The 19176-nt window shown below is 38.1% G+C and overlaps 1 protein-coding gene across 10 annotated transcripts in view; it reads right to left on the reverse strand.

Annotated features, from left to right (window-relative positions):
• Positions 1-19176, reverse strand: part of ZNF529 (zinc finger protein 529) — a 23844-nt gene continuing 4668 nt past the window's right edge. For 5 of the 10 annotated variants that reach the window (XM_064293250.1, XM_064293253.1, XM_064293252.1 and 2 more), the window contains 3 exons: positions 18517-18610; positions 17252-17378; positions 3-5980 (listed from right to left, as the gene is read on the reverse strand). In XM_064293250.1, the coding sequence (XP_064149320.1) occupies positions 4557-5980; positions 17252-17378; positions 18517-18610 (1645 nt within the window). In that variant the 3' untranslated portion in view covers positions 3-4556. Of the gene's footprint in view, positions 5981-17251; positions 17379-18151; positions 18239-18516; positions 18611-18705; positions 18862-19176 lie in introns of those variants that run through there. The other 5 variants (XM_064293257.1, XM_064293256.1, XM_064293251.1 and 2 more) reach the window with 5 other exon arrangements.

Consider the following 19176-nt stretch of genomic DNA (forward strand, 5'->3'; position numbering starts at 1 on the left):
TGACAAGAAATATGGAAGACAGCTTCCTGGCCAACTGACTGGAAGAGATCCATATTTATGCCTATTCCCAAGAAAGGTGATGCAAAATGTGGAAATTATAGAACAATATCATTAATATCGCACAGAAGCAAAATTTTGCTTAAGATCATTCAAAAACGGCTGCAGTAGTATATTGACAGGGAACTGTCAGAAATTCAGGCCAGTTTCAGAAGAGGACATGGAGCCAGGGATATCATTGCTGATGTCTGAGGGATCCTGGCTGAAAGCAGAGAATACCAGAAGGATGTTTACCTGTGTTTTACGGACTACGCAAAGGCATTCGACTGTGTGGATCATAACAAATCACGGATAACATTGCAAAGAATGGGAATTCCAGAACACTAAACTGTGCTCATGAGGAACCTTTACATAAATCAAGAGGTAGTTGTTCGGACAGAACAAGAGGATACTGATTGTTTTAAAGTCAGGAAAGGTGTGCGTCAGGGTTGTATCCTTTCACCATACCTATTCAATCTGTATGCTGAGCAAATAATCCGAGAAGCTGGACTATATGAAGAACGGGGCATCAGGATTGGAGGAAGACTTGTTAACAACCTGCATTATGCAGATGATAAAACCATGCTTGCTGAAAGTGAAGAGTACTTGAAGCACTTACTAATGAAGATCAAAGACCACAGCCTTCAGTATAGACTGCATCTCAACATGAAGAAAACAAAAATCCTCACAACTGGAGCAATGAACGACATCATGCTAAACGGAGAAAAGATTGAAGTTGTCAAGGGTTTCATTTTACTTGGATCCACAATTAACAGCCATGGAAGCAGCAGTCATGAAATCAAAAGATGTATTGCACTGGGTAAATCTGCTGCAAAGGATCTCTTTAAAGTGGTGAAGAGCAAAGATGTCACCTTGAAGACTAAGGTGCACCTTATCCAAGCCATGGTATTTTCAATCGCACCATATACGTATGAAAGCTTGACAATGAACAAGGAAGAATGAAGAAGCATTGACGCCTTTGAATTGTGGTGTTGGCAAAGAATATGGAATATACCATGGACTGCCAAAAGAACTAACAAATCTGTCTTAGAAGAAGTACAGCCAGGATGCTCCTCAGAAGCAAGGATGGTGAGACTGGGTCTTACATACTTTGGACATGTTGTCAGGAAGAATCAATCCCTGGAGAAGGACATCATGCTTGGCAGAGTACAGGGTCAGCGGACAAGAGGAAGACCCTCAACAAGGTGGATTGATACAGTGGCTGCAATAGTGAACTCAAGCATAACAACGATTCTAAGGATGTCGTAGGACCAGGCAGTGTTTCGTTCTGTTGTGTATAGGTTCGCTATGAGTCGGAACCAACTCGACGGCACTTCAGAACAACAATAACAACATCCATGAAAAGACCTACGCATGATTATTCATGGCAGTTTTACCCATAATACCAAAAAACATGAAACAAATCAAATGTCCATCAAGATATAAACGCATTAAAAAAATTGTGGCTTATCATTTTTTTTATCTATATAATATTATCCCATAATGAAGAGAACAAAGTAATACCTAAAAATAAAACATTTGTAAATCTCAAAAATATGTTGGTAAAAGAATCCAAATACAAAATATTACATGCTGTGTGTTCCCATTTGTATGAAATTCTAGGAAATGTAAAATAAATTATACTGATAGAAAGGAGATCAGTGGCTGCCTGGGGCAAGTGGAGATAACGGAAAAGGAGCATGTAGGACTATCTGAGGATACGGAAATGTCACTATCTTGACTGGGAAGTTGATTACACAGATGCATAATTCATTAAAACTAAAACTTCATAATTATGTTAGGTGTGTTTTATTGCATGTAAATCACATCTCAAAGTTGATTTTTCAAAAAATCAATGCAAAAATAAGGTCTTGAAAATACTTTGTCAGTTCTGCCATTAATTTAAAGGTATTTCAACAAGCAGTATTTTTGTATACCACAGTCTCTGTGCACCTCTATCACTCATATTTTACTCTTTAATACTATTTGCCATTAAATGGAACCAAGATTCCTTTAAAAGGAAAAAACAAACCTGTTGCCATCAAGTCGATTCTGACTCACAGTGAACCTACTGGACAGAGTAGAGCTGCCCGATAGGGTTTCCAAGGAGCGGGTGGTGAATTCAAACTGCTGACCTGTTGGTTAGCAGCTGAGCTCTTAACCAGGGCTCCAAGATTCCTTTATAGGGGGTAGCTTATTCCATAGGTCAGGGCAGCAATAAATATCCTCCTCTATTTGGAAAAAAACACAAATACAAAGCTCCCAAATAGGCCAAGCAAAATGCAGAAAGGATAAAGGGGCAGAAGAAAATGGAAAAGAATGATGACATTTTATCAACCTGAGCACCAAACAGTAGTAAAAATAACAATAATAAAACAACAATTCGATGGCTTATTGGAGTAGCACAGTCTGTTAAAAGCCCTGAGGTCATAAAAAAAACTCAAATGAAAAACATTAATGTAACGTGACAAAAATGAATACAAATAAGGGAGACCACGATAAGGATATATTTTATTCATTAATGATTTAAAAAAGTGACAAAACTCATGGTTATTTTGTATAATGTCATTAATTTTATGTTTTTATATAAAGTTTTTTACGTAAAGTTTAGATAGGCTTTTGTGTTAATTTGTTTAAGCTGGAAAGAAAAAAACAACACAAGGAAGTATAGAACAAGGAGTGTTACACCAAGAAGAGGGAAATTAAGCAGCACTGACAGTAACTCAGAATAACCAGAAGACTGGGAACAAGATTAAGTCAGTGGCAGTGGTCACAGAAAATCACAGGAAATAGTGTTCCCCTCTTCCAAAGATACGAAATACGCAAATATTCCGGTAAACAGAGTAGTAACACTCACTGACTTACAGCTCAGGACATGAAATAGCTACAAAGACCCAAAGCACGCCCACTGCTGTCAAGCCGACTCTGACTGTCAGCAACCCTACAGGACAGAGTCGGACTGCCCCCCGGGGTTTCCGCGGCTGTGACCTTTACCGGAGCAGACCGCCACGTCTTCCTCCTGTGGGGTAGCTCAGGGGTGCCGACCGAGCTTTTGGTTAGCAGACAGATGCTTAACCACTGAGCCACCAGCATCCCCTAAAATAGCAGTAAGTTGGATAATTTAAAAAACAGCTTATTTCGATAAAATACTAATAAGGAATACTTAGAAGACAACTCAACATATCCGATAAAAGAATACCTTAGTTACTATTGCTGATCATGCAAAATTGTAATGAGTATACAAACTCTGGGAAAGTCACTCATTTCCAAGATTAAATGATGGTGACATATATGTACCCAACTATAACGGGTAAATTTTCCCATAAAAATATCTAATAACCAGTGGCTCGTGGTCACACTGATTGCATAACCAGGTCTACAGTCCTAAGAGGGACGATGGAAAACTAAGATTTGCAACATCATCTCTTTGTGATTGTCTTGTTTTTTTTCAGTGGAGTCTGGTGAGAATACTCAAACCAAAGAAAGTCTATTGTTTAACTGCCCAAACCCAATTAAGGCAACTCTGACAGAGAAAAAAAAAATAAACCATAGTAAGAAAAGACAGAAACCTCAACTGAAGCCATGGTAATAGTACGGTTGTAAACCCTCTTTATGTAAGTTCAGCGATCAATTTATGGTAACTACATGTGCACTTCTTTTCTCTTTTTAAAGGTGTTTTACAAATTTAAGAAACTGACAGATTCGGTTAGTAATTTTTATCAAACATTTTAAAGTGCTTCTTTCATTTGGATCCTGGTTGGTAATAATCGGAGGTGAAAAGGCTGCTTAAAGGAATTGTGCTGTAGGTATTTAGAGGCAACTTGTGTCAAAAACAAAGTAGAAATTCAAAAAGAATTCAACCATTTGATGAAAACAGAAAGGCGATTACACAGCTATCATTAAAACAAAAACAACAGAAAACAAAAATCTGCAGAGCCACAGAACTTTTAAACCACATTGTATGTAGATGGCAGTTCTAACTAGGGTTCTCTGGAGTGAGACAAGCATGTCGTAAACAAGTAAAGAATTAGGATGCAAAAAAAAATGTATTTGAGTAATATTACAAATCAACAAGCCAAAAACAACAAACAGAAAATAGGGCAAAAGCACAAACAATAAGTCACTATAAACAAAATATGCCTGGACAAGAAACATATGAAAAGATGCTCAAGTCACTAATAATTAGGGAAATACACATTCCACACATTTCTGAAATCGACTAACAGGGACCCTCGTGTGTCAATGAACATTAAGCACTTAAATTGATATAAAAAGGAGAAATACTCGGCAGTTATCTGACAAAGCTGAAAGTATGTACCACTATGACTAAGCAAATCTGTCTTTAAGTACAGAGTGGCCATAAAGTGTGGAAACATTTTTAAAAAGAGAGAGAGACTGAATCCCCTGGATTACTTCTTGAGTGCACAAGTTTTTCCAGTGAAAAACAAGAAACGAAGGGCTTTTATACACTCCTTTTTTTTTCATTCAAATGACTTCTCATCAGTATGACTTTTCTGATGTCAAGTAATGTGCCTACCCAAGCGCAAGGTCTTCCCACATTCTTTACATTCATAGGGTTTCTCACCAGTGTGAATTCTCTGATGCTTTGTAAAGGATGAACTATGTCTAAAGGCCTTCCCACATGCCTTACATTCATAAGGTTTCTCTCCAGTATGAATTCTCTGATGTTCAGTAAGGGCTGAACTGTGTCTAAACGCTTTCCCACATGCCTTACATTCATAGGGTTTCTCCCCACTATGAATTCTCTGATGTTGAATAAGGGCTGAAGTAAGTCTAAAGAACTTTCCACACTCCTTACATTCATAAGGTTTCTGACCACTATGGATTCTCTGATGTCGGGTAAGTTCACTTCCTACCCCAAAAGCTTTCCCACAATCCTTACATTTATATGGTTTTTCACCAGTATGAATTCTCTGATGTCTAGTCAGGGATGAACTATTTCTAAAGACCTTTCCACATGTCTTGCATTTATAGGGTTTCTTACCGGTATGGATTCTCTGGTGTCGAGCAAGTTCTCTACAGACTCCGAAAGCCTTCCCACATTCCCTACACGTATAAGGTTTCTCACCAGTATGAATTCTCTGATGTTCAATAAGCTGTGAACTAATTCTAAAGACCTTTTCGCATTCCATACATTTGTAGGGTTTCTCACCAGTATGAATTCTCTGATGTTCAGTAAGCTGTGATTGAAATCTGAAGTCCTTGCCACATTCCAAACATTTGTAGGGCTTGTCATCACTATGGATTTTTTGATGTCGAGTAAGCTGTGCATGCATCCTAAAGGATTTCCCACAGACCATGCATTCATAGGGTTTCCCACTAGTATGAATCTTCTGAAGTGAAGTCATTTTTCCAACTACTTTAAAAGTCCTTCTGTATTTCTTATATTTATGGTACTTCTCATTATTATGAATTTTCTGGTGTTCACTAACGTCTTCATAAAAATTCAATATATTCTCATATTCAATACACTTAAAAGGTTTCACACCAGTATGGAAATTCAGTTGTACAGGATATGGGACATCCACACCAAAGGAGTTCCAACATTCATTACATTCATATATTTTCTCACCTGCATGTATTCTTTCATATTCTTCAACGTTTGAATCACAACTAAAGATGTTTCCATATTCCTTATATTCATAGGGCTCCTTGTTGTGGTGAATTCTCTGATGTAATAGTCTAAGACATTTATGATTCTTGTAATTGGGCACTTTTTCAGAGATGATTTTCATTTTACCGAAATATCCCACTTCAGGTCCTTGTACTTCAATATTGCTCTTGCTCTGCCAGTCATTTCTGAAAATGAAGCTCTCAAGGCCAATGGACTTACTACTTTCCATCATGTCCCACTGAGAATCACTGTTCTCAATAATGTCTTTTTCTATACCTAAACTCTTTGTTTCATGTCCTGACTCCAAATCTGAAAGAAAAAAAGAAAACAAAATTTCTTTTTTCACCTGTCACAAAAGTAAGGCAATGACAGAAAGTGGAAGAAAAAAATTGAAAATAATTAACAATCTACATGAATAACTAAAACACTGTTATGAAATTTGAAGAAAGGCAAAAAGAGCTCAGAGAATGATAACAGTATGGAAGATTGTGAGGTTTGTGATAATGGAAACAGATTAGGACAGAGGATCTGATATTGAGGTGTTGTTCATCGCCCAGTAATCCTGTCAGAAATACCGATGTTCAGGAACCAATACAGATAAACTGAACCAACACCTACATGCAGGAACTGGCCATCAGTATTTCACAGAGGTACTGCTGATGCAAATCAAAACTTGACAATCTATCCTAAGAATATTTTGATGTTTTCTCTTTTTTCTTACATTAAAATCTAAACACTTTACCATGGATAACAAGCTGTTGGTTTTAAGACCTCAATTCAGCCCACTGTCCCCTTTTTCCTAATCTGTTTTCACCTCCTACATCAATCCTCATTCCCATTTTTTAAAGCTGCTCATAGGCTCTGTGTCACCTCTCGCAAATGAGCTCTTTGTACGGCCAGTACCTTTTCATCATTCAGATGGAAAAGTTAGCACCCTCAAAAAGGATGTACTACCAGACCCTAAGTTAATATGTATATCTCTCTTCTAATATTTAGTTCCTTGCCCTTATATCCATTTTTTAATTATGTATTCAGTAATTTTTTTCTCTTTTTTTAGTAACTTTCTCTTTTGTTATATCACTTATTTTTTAATTCCTTAAACTTAACAAGAACAAATACAATCATTCTTTTCCATGCCACTGAATAACAAGCTCCAAGAACACACACAAATGAAACAGTTGCCGTCAAGTCAATTCCGACTCATGGTGACCACACATGTTGCAGAGCAGAACTGCAATTCAGAGCTTTCAAGGCTAAGGCATTTTGGAAGATCACCAGGCCTTTTTTCCAAGGCACCTTCAGGTAAGTTCAAACTGCTAACCTTTTGATTAGTAGTCAAGCACTTAAGTCTTTGCACTACCAACGGACTCAACAGTTGATAATTCAGTATCTGAAAAGTAGACCATTGGATGAAAAGAATTTAAGTGAGAATAAAGATAAATATTGCACAGATAAATCACTGGAGGAAAAACAGCCAGAATGCTCTTTAGAAGTGAGAACGAGACTTTACTCTAACATACTTTGAACATGTTATCAGGAGGGACCAATCCCTGGAAGACATCATGCCTGGTAAAGTAGAGGGTCAGCAAAAAAGAGGAAGACCCTCGGCGAGATGGACTGACACAGTGGCCAGTGTTTATAAATGACTGTTCTCTGACTGCCTCTCCATTTATCACACACATTGGTATCTCCACCCACTACTCTTCATTCTCTCCTATGCAGAACCATGACTGCTTTTCTTCATTCCACATGTCAATCAGATGAGATGTTTTATTTACTTCTCTTCAGCAGCATTTTTACTATTACTCCTCTATCCTACTAAAATCCCAGCAATTTTTTACTTTGATGCTGTTTCCTAGACATTCCTCTTCATTTTGTTATCCTCAAATTGCTATACTTCCCAGAAAAGTATCACAAAGTTACTTCAAATATTATAATAGGTATACAGAACACTGTAAGGTTTATGCAATTCTGAGCAAAGGCTTCAGACTAAAAATAATATGCTAACAGAATAATATGGTGAAGTAGTGTGAGGCAGGCAAGAGTATAAGGGACTTTTCACAAGAATTTATTGGACACTGGTGGGAGGTTGACAATCAAATGAGGGAATAACCTGAGGAAAATCTAAAGTGACAGATGACCTTTGCAATGATATGGGCAAGAATAATTTCCTGTGACTGAATTATGTGTAACAGAAGTAAAATAATTCAAGCAAAACTATTTGGACTGTAAACAATAAAACTAGGTATGAATGCTAGTATCAGTAAACCAAAAGCACTTCCACCTAGAAATGAAGATGTTCCCTCCAAAGAAATGTTAAGTCAATGTGGAAATGCAACTGAAATTACAATATCTCTACAGAGCCATAATGCTGTAAACATTAAAAATTATGACCTGTGGAACTCAACTACATTGATCAGAAAAAAAGTAAGGATTTAAATGCTTATAATACAATTGTAAGAATAAAAATAAGCAATATACACATCTCACTCAAGAAGTCAGAAGAGAACCAAGTGAGCTGAAGAAAAGGCATGGGGAAAAATTCATAAACATAGAAGCAGAATATAAGTTAGAACGTACAGTAGCTAAAGTGAAGAAGTACAACCAGAAAGCTCCTTAGAAGCAAGGATGGCCAGACTTAGTCTGTACTTCGGACATGTTATCAGGAGTGGCCAGTCCCTGGAGAATGACATCATGCTTGGTAAAGAAGAGGGTCAGCTAAAAAGAGGAAGACCCTCAATGAGACTGACTGACACAGTGGCTGCAACAATGGGCTCAAGCGTAGCAAAGTTTGTGAGGATGGCACAGGACCAGCCAGTGTTTCATTCTGTTGTATATAAGGTTGCTATGAGTCGGAACTGACGCAACAGCACCTAACAACAATAGAAAACACATAACAAACAGAATTAACAAAAATAAAAATAACAAAAGCAAAAGAGACGGTATTTTAAAAAATGTTACAAGAGTCCTACACCATAAATTTGAATTTTGTACACTAATGAATTATTTTCTACATAATATTTAAAATTATCCACAGAAGCCATAAAAGATGAAATTGACTGAACGATGGAAAGAGGGAAAATTGTCAAAGGCTGACCTCTTGCCCAAGCTGTGGCAATGAATCAAGTCACGAACCAAGGCTCCTAGAGCAAAGGTCTGAATTATGGTCTGGAGCAGGGAAAATATAAGAGGTGCCCTGCACTATTACACCAGAATTCAAAAAAAGTTTTAAAACATTAATGGGTCACATCAAAAGAACACAGTAATCACTTTAAAAAGCCAAGCCACCATTTTGATATTGTTGTTAGCTATTATGAACATGGACCCACGGCGACCTCGTGTACAACAGAACAAAAAGTTGCCTAGTTCTGCATTATCTTCACAATCACGAGCATGTTCAAGGCCATCATTCGAGTCCAGCAAGGGCCTCCATGTCCTTAATGGCTCTCCATTTCACCACACATCTCATCCTCCTCTAGCAGCTGATCCCTACTGGTGACATGTCCAAAGCAAACAAGCTGGACAATGTTCTGTTGTGATTCACAAGTTTTCACTGGCTAATTTTCAGAAGTAGATCACCAGGCCTTCCTTTCTAGTCTGTCTTAGCCTCTACTGACAGATGGGTGGTGCCTGTGCTTGAGGTGCATTGGCTGGGAATAGAATTCAGGTCTCTTGCATGGAAAACAGGAATTCTACCACTGAACTATCACTGCTCCCTCTAAAATGAGTACCTCATAGTGACAAAAAAAAAAAAAAAGAAGACCAGAAGAACTCACTTGTAATCAATTCAGGTGTCTAGGGAAGGTACAGGGTTAGTATGGGACAGCTCATGTCAGAAAACAAAAGTAAATTCAAAGATTAAAGGATTAGGTCAAAGGTACACAAAAATCATCATAAGCAATTTACCGTTATGTTCACGAACTGATCATCAATGATAAAAAATATGGTAAGCTAAAATATACTGAACCAGTGAAAATCAATAAATCCATGAGACATAAGCAAGAGAAGGTCAGAAACTTTCAAGTGCAGTACTTGGGGTGGTTAATTAGTTAGAAACACTTAAAGTACATAACCAAGCATTCTTACTGCCTTCTCTCATTAGAACTACATTTCAAGTTTATCAAAGAACTAGCTCTATTTCTTGAGGGCAGCTAATAAATGTACAAGGAATGACAAGGTTAGAAAAACATTAATTCAGACAATGATTGCCAATTGTAAAAATCATTAGGAGAATCATTGTTAGATGTCAAGTTGGTTATAAAATAGAATGAAACACTGCCCGGTCCTGGGCTGTCCTCACAATTGTTGCTTCTCTTTGAGGGTCTTCCTTTTCTTTGCTGACCTTCTAACTTACCAAACATAATATCCTTCTCTAGGGACTGGTCCCTCCTGATAACATGTCGAAAGTATGTGAAATGAAGTGTCGCCACCCTCCCTTACAAGGAACATTCTGTCTGTACCTCTTCCAAGACAAATTTGTTTGTTCTTCTGGCAGTCCGTGGTATATTCAATATTCTTCGCTAACACCATAATTCAAAGGCATCAATTCTTCTTTGGTTTTCCTTATCCATAGTCGACCTTTTGGATGCATATAAGGTGACTGAAAACACCACAGCTTGGCTTTTCAACATTTTAAAGACGTCTTTTCAGCAAATCTGCCCAATGCAATGCATCGTTTCATTTCTTGATTGCTGCTCCCGTGGCTGTTGATTGTGGATCCAAGTTTAAGATGAAATCCTTGACAACTTCAATCTTTTCTCCATTTATCATGAAGTTGTTTACTGGTCCAGTTCTGAGGATTTTTGTTGTCTTTATGTTGAGGTGTAATCTATATCGGAGGCTGTGGTCTTTCATCCTCATCAGTAAGTGCTTCAAGTCTTCTTTCCTTTCAGCAAACACAGTTGGATCATCTGCATATTGCAGGCTGTTCCTGAATCTTCCACCAATCCTAATGCCACATACTTCTTCATATAGACCAGCTTCTCGAATTATTTGCTCAACATACAGATTAAATAAGTATGGTTAAAGGACACAACCCTGATGAACACCTTTCCTGATTTTGAATCATGCAGTATCCCTTTGTTCTGTTCAAACCAATGCCTCTTGATATACAGGTTATTCATGAGCACAAGTGTTCTGGAATTCCCATTCTTCCCAATGTTATGCATAATTTCTTATGATCCACGCAGTCAAATGCCTTTGACTAGTCAATAAAACACAGGTAAGCATCTTTCTGGTATTCTCTGCTTTCAGCCAGCATCCATGTGACATCAGCAATGATATCCCTCATTCTACGTCCTCTTCTGGATCTGGCCTGAATTTCTAGCAGTTACCAGTTGATGTACTGCTGCAACCATTTTTAATTTACCTTCAGCAAAGTTTTACTTGCGGTGATATTAATGATGTTGTTAGTTGCCGTCGAGTCGGTTCCGACTCATAGGGATCATGTGTACAACAGAACGAAACATGGCCCAGTCCTGCGCCATCCTCATGATTGTGGTTATGCTTCAGCCCACTGCTGCAGCCATTATGTCAATCCATTTCATTGAGGGTCTTCTTCTTTTTCATTAATCCTCTACTTTACCAAGCATCATATCCTTCTCTAGGGACTGATCCCTCCCGATAACATGTTCAAAGTACATAAGACAAAGTCTCACAACCCTTGCTTCTAAAGAGCATTCTGGTTGTACGTCTTCCAAAACAGATGTGTTCGTTCTTTTGGCAGTCATAGTATATTCAATATTCGTCAACACCATAATTCAAAGGCATCAATTTTTCTACGATCTTCCTTATTTGTTGTCCAGCTTTTGCATGCATAAGAGGCAATTGAAAACATCGTGGCTTGGGCAAACATCTTAGTCCTTAAAGTAACATCTTTGCTTTTTAACACTTAAAAGAGGTCTTTTGCAGCAGATTTGCCCAATGCAAAGTTGTGTCATCAGTTTGTTGTACTGTAGGGGCTTGTGTGTTGCAGTGATGATGGAAGCTATGCCACTGGTATTCAAATACCAGTAGGGTCACCCGTGGTGGACAGGTTTCAGCTGAGATTCCAGGCTAAAACAGAGTAGGAAGAAGGACCTAGCAGTCTACTTCTGAAAAAAATTAGTCAGTGAAAACCTTGTGAATAGCAGCAGAACATTGTCTAATATAGTGCCAGAAGGTAAGCCCTTCAGGCTGGATGCCTCGAAATATAACTGGGGAAGAGCTGCCTCCTCACAGTACAGTCGACCTTAATGACATGGATAGAGTCAAGCTTTTGGGACCTTCACTTGCTCATGTGGCACGACCCAAAATGAGAAGAAACAGCTGCAAACATCCATTAATAATCAGAAAGTGAATTGTATGAAGCACGAATCTAGGAAAATTGGAAATCATCAAAAATGAAATGGAATGCATAAACATGAATATTCTAGGCATCAGTTAGCTGAAATGGCCTGGTATTGGTCATTTTGAATCGAACAATCATATGGTCTACTATGTCAGGAATGAAAAATTGAACAGGAATGGGGTCACGTTCATTGTCAACAACAGTATTTCAGGACCTATCCTGAAGTACAATGCTATCAGTGGTAGGATAATATCCATATGCCTAAGAAGAAGACCAGTTAATACGACTACTATTCAAATTTATGCACCAACCACTAAGGCCAAAGATGAAGAAACTGAAGATTTTTATCAACTTCTGCAGTCTGAAATTGATCGAACATGCAATCAGGATATTAATGATATTGTTCTACTCAGTTGATTCACCTTTCTTTGGAATGGGCACAAATATGGATCTCTTCCAGTCAGGTGGCCAGGTAGCTGTCTTCCAAATCTCCTGGCATAGATGAGAGGCACTTCCAGTGCCGCATCCATTTGTTGAAACATCTCAATAGGTATTCTGTCAATTCCCAAACCCTTGCTTTTCGCCAATGCTGTCAGCACAGCTGTGGTTTCTTTCTTCAGTACCATCGGTTCTTGATATATGCTACCTCTTGAAATGATTGAATGTCAACCAATTATTTTTGGTACAGTGACTCTTTTTCTTCCACCATCTTCTGATGCTTCCTGCATTGTTCAATATTTTGCCCATAAAAAAAAATAGAATCCTTCAATAGTGTAACTTGCAGCTTGAAGTTGTCTTCAGTTCTTTCAGCTTGAGAAATGCTGAGTGTGTTCTTCACTTTGGGTTTCCTAACTCCAAGTCTTTGTACATTTCCTTATAATACTTTAGTCTTCTCAATCCACCCTTCAAAATCTTCTGTCCAACTGTTTTACTTCATCATTTCTTCCATTTGCTTTAGCTACCCTATGTTGAACAGCAAGTTTGAGAGTCTCTTCTGACATCCATTTTGGTCTTTTCTTTCTTTCCTATCTTTTTAAATGACCTTTTGCTTTCTTCATGTATGATGTCCTTGATGACATCCCATGATTCACCTGGTCTTTGGTCATTAGTGTTCAATGTATCAAATCTATTCTTGGGAGGTCTCTAAATTCAGGTGGGATATACTCAAGGTCATACTTTGGCTCTCATGGACCCGTTCTACTTTTCTTTAGCTTCCACCTGAACTTGTATATGAGCAATTGATGGTCTGTTTCTCGGTTGGCCCCTGGTTGTACTCTGAATAATGATATTGAGCTTCTGCAGTAGCTCTTTCCACAGATGTAGTAGATTTGATTCCCGTGTATTCCATCTGGCAAGGTCTACGTGTATAGTTACTGTTTATGTTGTTGAAAAAAGGTATTTGTAATTAATAAGTCATTGGACTCGCAACATTCTATTACACGATCTCTGGCATAGTTTCTACCAACAAGGCTGTATTTTCTGACTACTCAACCTTCTTTGTTTTCAACTTTTGCATTCCAATCACCAGTAATTATCAATGCATCTTGATTGTATGTCTGATCAATTTCAGCCTGCAGAAGTTGATAAAAATCTTCATCTGCCCTATGCAGATGACATAACCTTGAATGCTTTAAGTGAAGAGGACATCAAGCACTTTCTGATAAAGATCAAAGACTACAGTCTTCAGTATGGATTATACTTCAACACAAAACAAAAATCCTCATAACTGGACCAATAAGGAACATCACGATAAATGGCGAAAATACTGAAGTTGTCGAGGACTTCATTTTACTTGGATCCACAATCAATGCCCATGGAAGCAGCAGTCAAGAAACCAAAAGTCGTATTGCACTGGGCAAATCTGCTGCAAAAGACCTCTTTAAAGTGTTAAAAAGCAAAGACGTCACTTTGAGGACTTAGGTGATTCTTACCCAAGCCGCATTATTTTCAATCACCTCATACGCATTTGAAAGCTGGACAATGAATAAGGAAGATGGAAAAAGAATTGATGCATTTGAATTATGGTGCTGGCAAAGAATATTGAACACACCATGGACTGCGAGAAGAACGAACAAGTCTGTCTTAGAAGAAGTACAACCTGAACGCTCCTTAGATACGACCAATGTGGGACCTTGTCTCATGTACTTTAGACATGTTATCAGGAGGGATGAGTCCCTGGGGAAGGATATTATGCTTGGTAAAGTAGAGGGCCAGTGAAAAAGAGGAAGATCCTCAATGAGATAGACTGACAGTGGCTGCAACCATGGGGTCAAATATATCAACAATTGTGAGGATGGCACAGGATCCGGCAGCGTTTTGTTCTGTTGTACACAGGGTCACTATGAGTTGGAACTGACTGGATGGTACCTGACAACAACAACAGATAATTTATCTTATTTTCCCAACTGCAAATAGACATCTCTAGATCACTTATCTTATCCTCCTTACACTCAACATTCATGTCAAATTATTTATGTCTTCTCTTTCCAACAAAATTATTCCAAACACCTGTCTTGACTTACTCTCATAAATGCCCCCACCTCCCATTCTCTTTAAGTCATACTAGCCATGGCTTTCATCCAAATAACTTCACTGGAACCTCGTTCTCTTGACAAGGTCACTAGCAACTTTCATCTTGTTACATCCTATGTAGTCATTTCCTATCCAGTTAGTCCTATGAGGTAGTAACTTTCTTTAAACATTTCTTTCTATGGCAACATTTTGCCCAGTTTTACCTCCTTCTATTCATCTAGAAGTGTGCCCAAGGGCTCATTTGTACTTCCTTTCCTAGGTGATGTCATCCTGTTCCATGGCTTTAAATTCCAACCGTCTGTCAATGACACCAAATTTGTGTGTGTGGTCCTAATTTCCCCACTGGATTCAGACTGTATATTCAAGAATCTACTCAACTTACAACTTAGAAGATAGTCACTTTAAGTGTAACAAATCCAAAACAGTTCTTTGGAAATTAAACCTTCAACCTACATATTACCTGTCTTCCCCACATCAATAAACTGAATCACATTCATTCACCTGGTTAAGCCATAAACTTACTTGATTTCCCTCTTTTCCTAATATCCCGTTCATAGTCCACTAGCATGTTCCATTAGCTCTACCCCCAAAATATATCATGAATACGATATCACCTTGCTCTTCTAGAGTTTTAATCCAAACACCATCCCCTCTAGACTGGACCACAAAAACAGCCTTGTACCAGGTTTTTCTAATTTTATGCTAATCCACATTCACTTCCTTTTTTACAAAAACTCCAGTGTAATCATTTAAAAACATGGCTTAAAATCACTCCTAAAAAAATCAATTTATTTTATTTTATCATTACCAACAAATCCTTATATAACCTACTGCTTAACTCATCTGTAATTACTTGCTCCCTAACTGTGCTCCAAACCATACTGGGCTCAAAGCTCACTTCCCCTCTTAGGGCCTTTATATTTGCTGTTCCCTATGCTTGAACTGCTCTTCTATCCCATATTCATATGGCTTGAGATCACATTATATTCTTTTTTCAAATATCACCTTCTTAGGAAAGCCTTCCCTGACCATACTATCACAATTAGCTCTGCCTCCTTCATTCTCCACACTCTTATCCCGCTTAATTTTATTTACAGCACGTATCACTATATGATGTATTTTCTATTCATCTGTTTACCAGTTTATTATACATCTCACCTACTAGCACAGTAATTCCAGGAGGGCAAGGTGTCTACTGGTCTTGCTCACACTGTACTGACACAGCTAGTACAGTATCTGGTTCAGTGTAGATACTGAATAAATGTTTAATATATGAATTACCACACTTTTTGTGAATAGAGACATATATGTAAGTCTAAATTCAAAAGGGGAATTGGAATACAGTTGGTTGTATTGGGAGCAATCTTAATTCATTTCCCTGGTATCACTTTTTTTCTACAGGCCTTTGAAGGGAGCTTCTGAACATTACAGAGGTCTACCTCCTCCCTGACCAGATGGTCTTTTTCCTCTGGTGATGGCTTTCCCTGACTCATTAGCCCTCATTCACCTTGCCCGGTTTTCTTGTCACATCCCTTAAGACCCTCCAGAGCGCCTTCCCAGGCTCCAATAAGGTGATCACAACTGACTTAGATATGGAACATCCTGCTTACAACAAAGAAATGTGACATAGTTTATAAAAAACACTTTTGAGAATTTGTTAAAGTTTTACGAAATGTAGTAAAAGTAATATTGATAGAGGCTTCAGAGGAGAGAAATGTGAGGGAATTGAAAGAATATTTACCTTAAAGTGCCCAAGGAATTACAAAGCACAAAGAGACCAAACAAGCAAAGAAAGGTCTAATTTAATTTAAATCAGGCAGTATAGTGTAACACTTAAGAATACCAGCTTTGCTGCAAGATTGCCTGAATACAATACCTGTTTCAGACACCAGCTGGCTGTGTAACCTTGGGGACATTACCTAAATACAGTGTTCTCAAGCAATCTCTTCTATAAAATGGTAAATACAGGTACCTAAATAGTATGTTCTCAAGCAATCTCTTCTATAAAATGTAAAATCTAGTTATCTAAATACTATGTTCTCAAACAATCTCTTCTATAAAAATTAATACAAATGTCATAGGATTGTTGTAAGAATGAAATGAGTCAATATATTTAAAGGGCTTAGAACAGGGCAGGAAGTACCTTAGTTGAGAGGAAAACAAGTAGCTTTCTGGGATGTTAAAATATCTTTTCTGGAGCATTAATGTTAAATGCAAAGTTCTTTAACCACAGAGCAAGTATAAGATAATATTTGTGGCAGGAGGTGAATATGTTCACTTTACTCTTCGATGAATTTTGTTGATTCAACACAGAAATTGTAGAGATTCTTTTGATAATCAGAACAAATCGGGACACATTGTCTTATCTGTTCTCTCTAAAGGAGGGTAAGAAAATAACATAAAAATCTATAGCAATTCTGAGTTCAAATAAAATGTTATATTTTAATTATTACGTTGTATGTATCCCACAAGTCAAATCCAGCTTCCTGGGTATCAAAGAAGGTAGAAGTTACATAAAAGGCCTAAGAAAGATATAAACATCCTGAGGAATGGTGAAGGTGTTTAATGGAAATATCATATCCAACACAACAAAGTTTAATCTACTTTGAACAGGGAGAAATTCACCTAATTTGTTAAAAAGACTATCTTGAGGCCTGCTGAATTATCAGCTGATATTACAGAAAGCATATTCAAAATTGTCTGAGGTAGATTAAATTTACCCAGTGAGACCAAGTTGCTGTAGTTCTCCATCATGACATCCCAGTACAAATCCTTCTGAGAAGAATCCAGATATTCCCACTCCTCCTGAGAGAAGCTGATGACCACATCCCTGAATGTCACCATTTCCTGAAACAACAATCCCATATATTACGGGTAAAACTGATGGAAATTTTTTTGATAAAAAGAAATAAAGAACTGCATCACAGAAAAGGGACTAGATAGTAAACAAGTAGGCCAGGGGTAGAAGCAGATGATATGGGAAGTAAGAAAATTAGTGCTTCCAAACCAGACTATCTACACGTTTTAAAAGAATCTAGTTTATTCAGAGGAATACTCCTACATACTATGAGATTTAATTATCCACATGTTTATAAATCAGTAATCATGCTCTGTGGCTGCCTCATGAAATATCAGTAAAGGTGAATTTTGACATTCTTCCCATTGTACAGGAAAAATCACGATCGTAGAAAATAGGGTAGGCACAAAGTTTTAAAATTTCTTGTAGCCCCAACTTCATCATTATGTCAAGTACCATTATTTCAGATTATATCATAAGAATTATTCCTTCTAAAAAAAAAATACCAAATTATTTAGTAAACACCTTTTAGTGGCTACAGAATATACTGGGTGAAAATACATCAACCTATATTCATGGTTGGAAACCCTGGTGGCGTAGTGGTTAAGAGCTACGGCTGCTAACCAAAAAGTTTGGCAGTTCAAATCCCCCAGGTGCTCCCTGTTAGCCCTATGGGGCAGTTTTACTCTGTCCTATAGGATTGCTGAGTTGGAATCGACTCAATGGCAGTAGTAGCAGTATATTCATGATTAAGACATTTATATTGGACAAGATCTGCCCCAGTTTTGTGAGTCTATAATCATCAACACCAAATCCAATCTACCTTGTAATCTCACGTCTGCAGATAAGTTCAGAGTTTGCCCATGTGTCGCCAAATGGATCCATCTGCTCTTTTTCTCTAGCCAAGAATCTGATAAAAGATGGTAAAATGCCTCCATGTAGGGATTTCATTTCTACTCTAAAACTGATCTTGACAAAAGCCTGAGCACATAGCAATGTTGAACATTATTTGGAGAATAGTCAAGAACGTGGGAGGGATACTGTTTGGCTCCATCCATCATTAGAAGGTGAAAAATGGGATGTGGAGTAAATTATTTATTAGGACTAGTTGGTAGGAAGTATCAGAAAAATGAAATGTTCAAAAAGTGTAAACGATGCTATTGAGGAAAGAGAGAAATAACAACTTACGTGGTCCATGGGTAAAACTGCAAAGAGTTGGTCAGGGAATTCTACTTCTGGCATGACAGCGTGACGTGCTCTGTGGACCTGCTGTCCAGCAAAACTGGTGGGAAATTATTTTAAAAAACATTTAAACTGTCTGGAAACAGCCCAGTGGTCACACAGCAAACAAAGAAACATTTATGAAAGAAAACCTACCAAAACTTGGAAAGAACTGAGAGAGTCCGTGGTGTTCAAACCAAGATCTGTGCTCTCTTTCTCCACTCCCACATCAGCAAGACAGAGATCTACTCTAGACTGGCAGTTTCAAGATCACAGGTCTCTCTTTCCAGCCCCCAGAAGGAAGGCTATCTTCTAATGAGAGACAGGAAGTCAGCATTTCTCACCCTGCCCCCAGCTACCTGTTACTAAGGATAAGTTTCTGTAAGTGTGTGTGTGGCGGGGGGGGGGGCTTCCTTTTCTCACCTCACCCTTACTCATGGACATGGCACCGCTGAGCACACTGGGGCCCTGACAGTCCTTGCCTCAGACTGTAATTTTAAGTATAGCTCTTACTGTGGGTCTGTGAGTCATTCCAGAAAATCATCAAACCCAAAGGAGTTGTGGGAGCCAGTAAGTCAGTAGTTAGGGAGCCCGGGGAGGGGGACTCCTGAGCTCATTGCTGGCATA

Source organism: Loxodonta africana, chromosome 11 (genome assembly GCF_030014295.1).
Source record: "Loxodonta africana isolate mLoxAfr1 chromosome 11, mLoxAfr1.hap2, whole genome shotgun sequence".
In the NCBI taxonomy this organism is placed as follows: domain Eukaryota; kingdom Metazoa; phylum Chordata; class Mammalia; order Proboscidea; family Elephantidae; genus Loxodonta; species Loxodonta africana.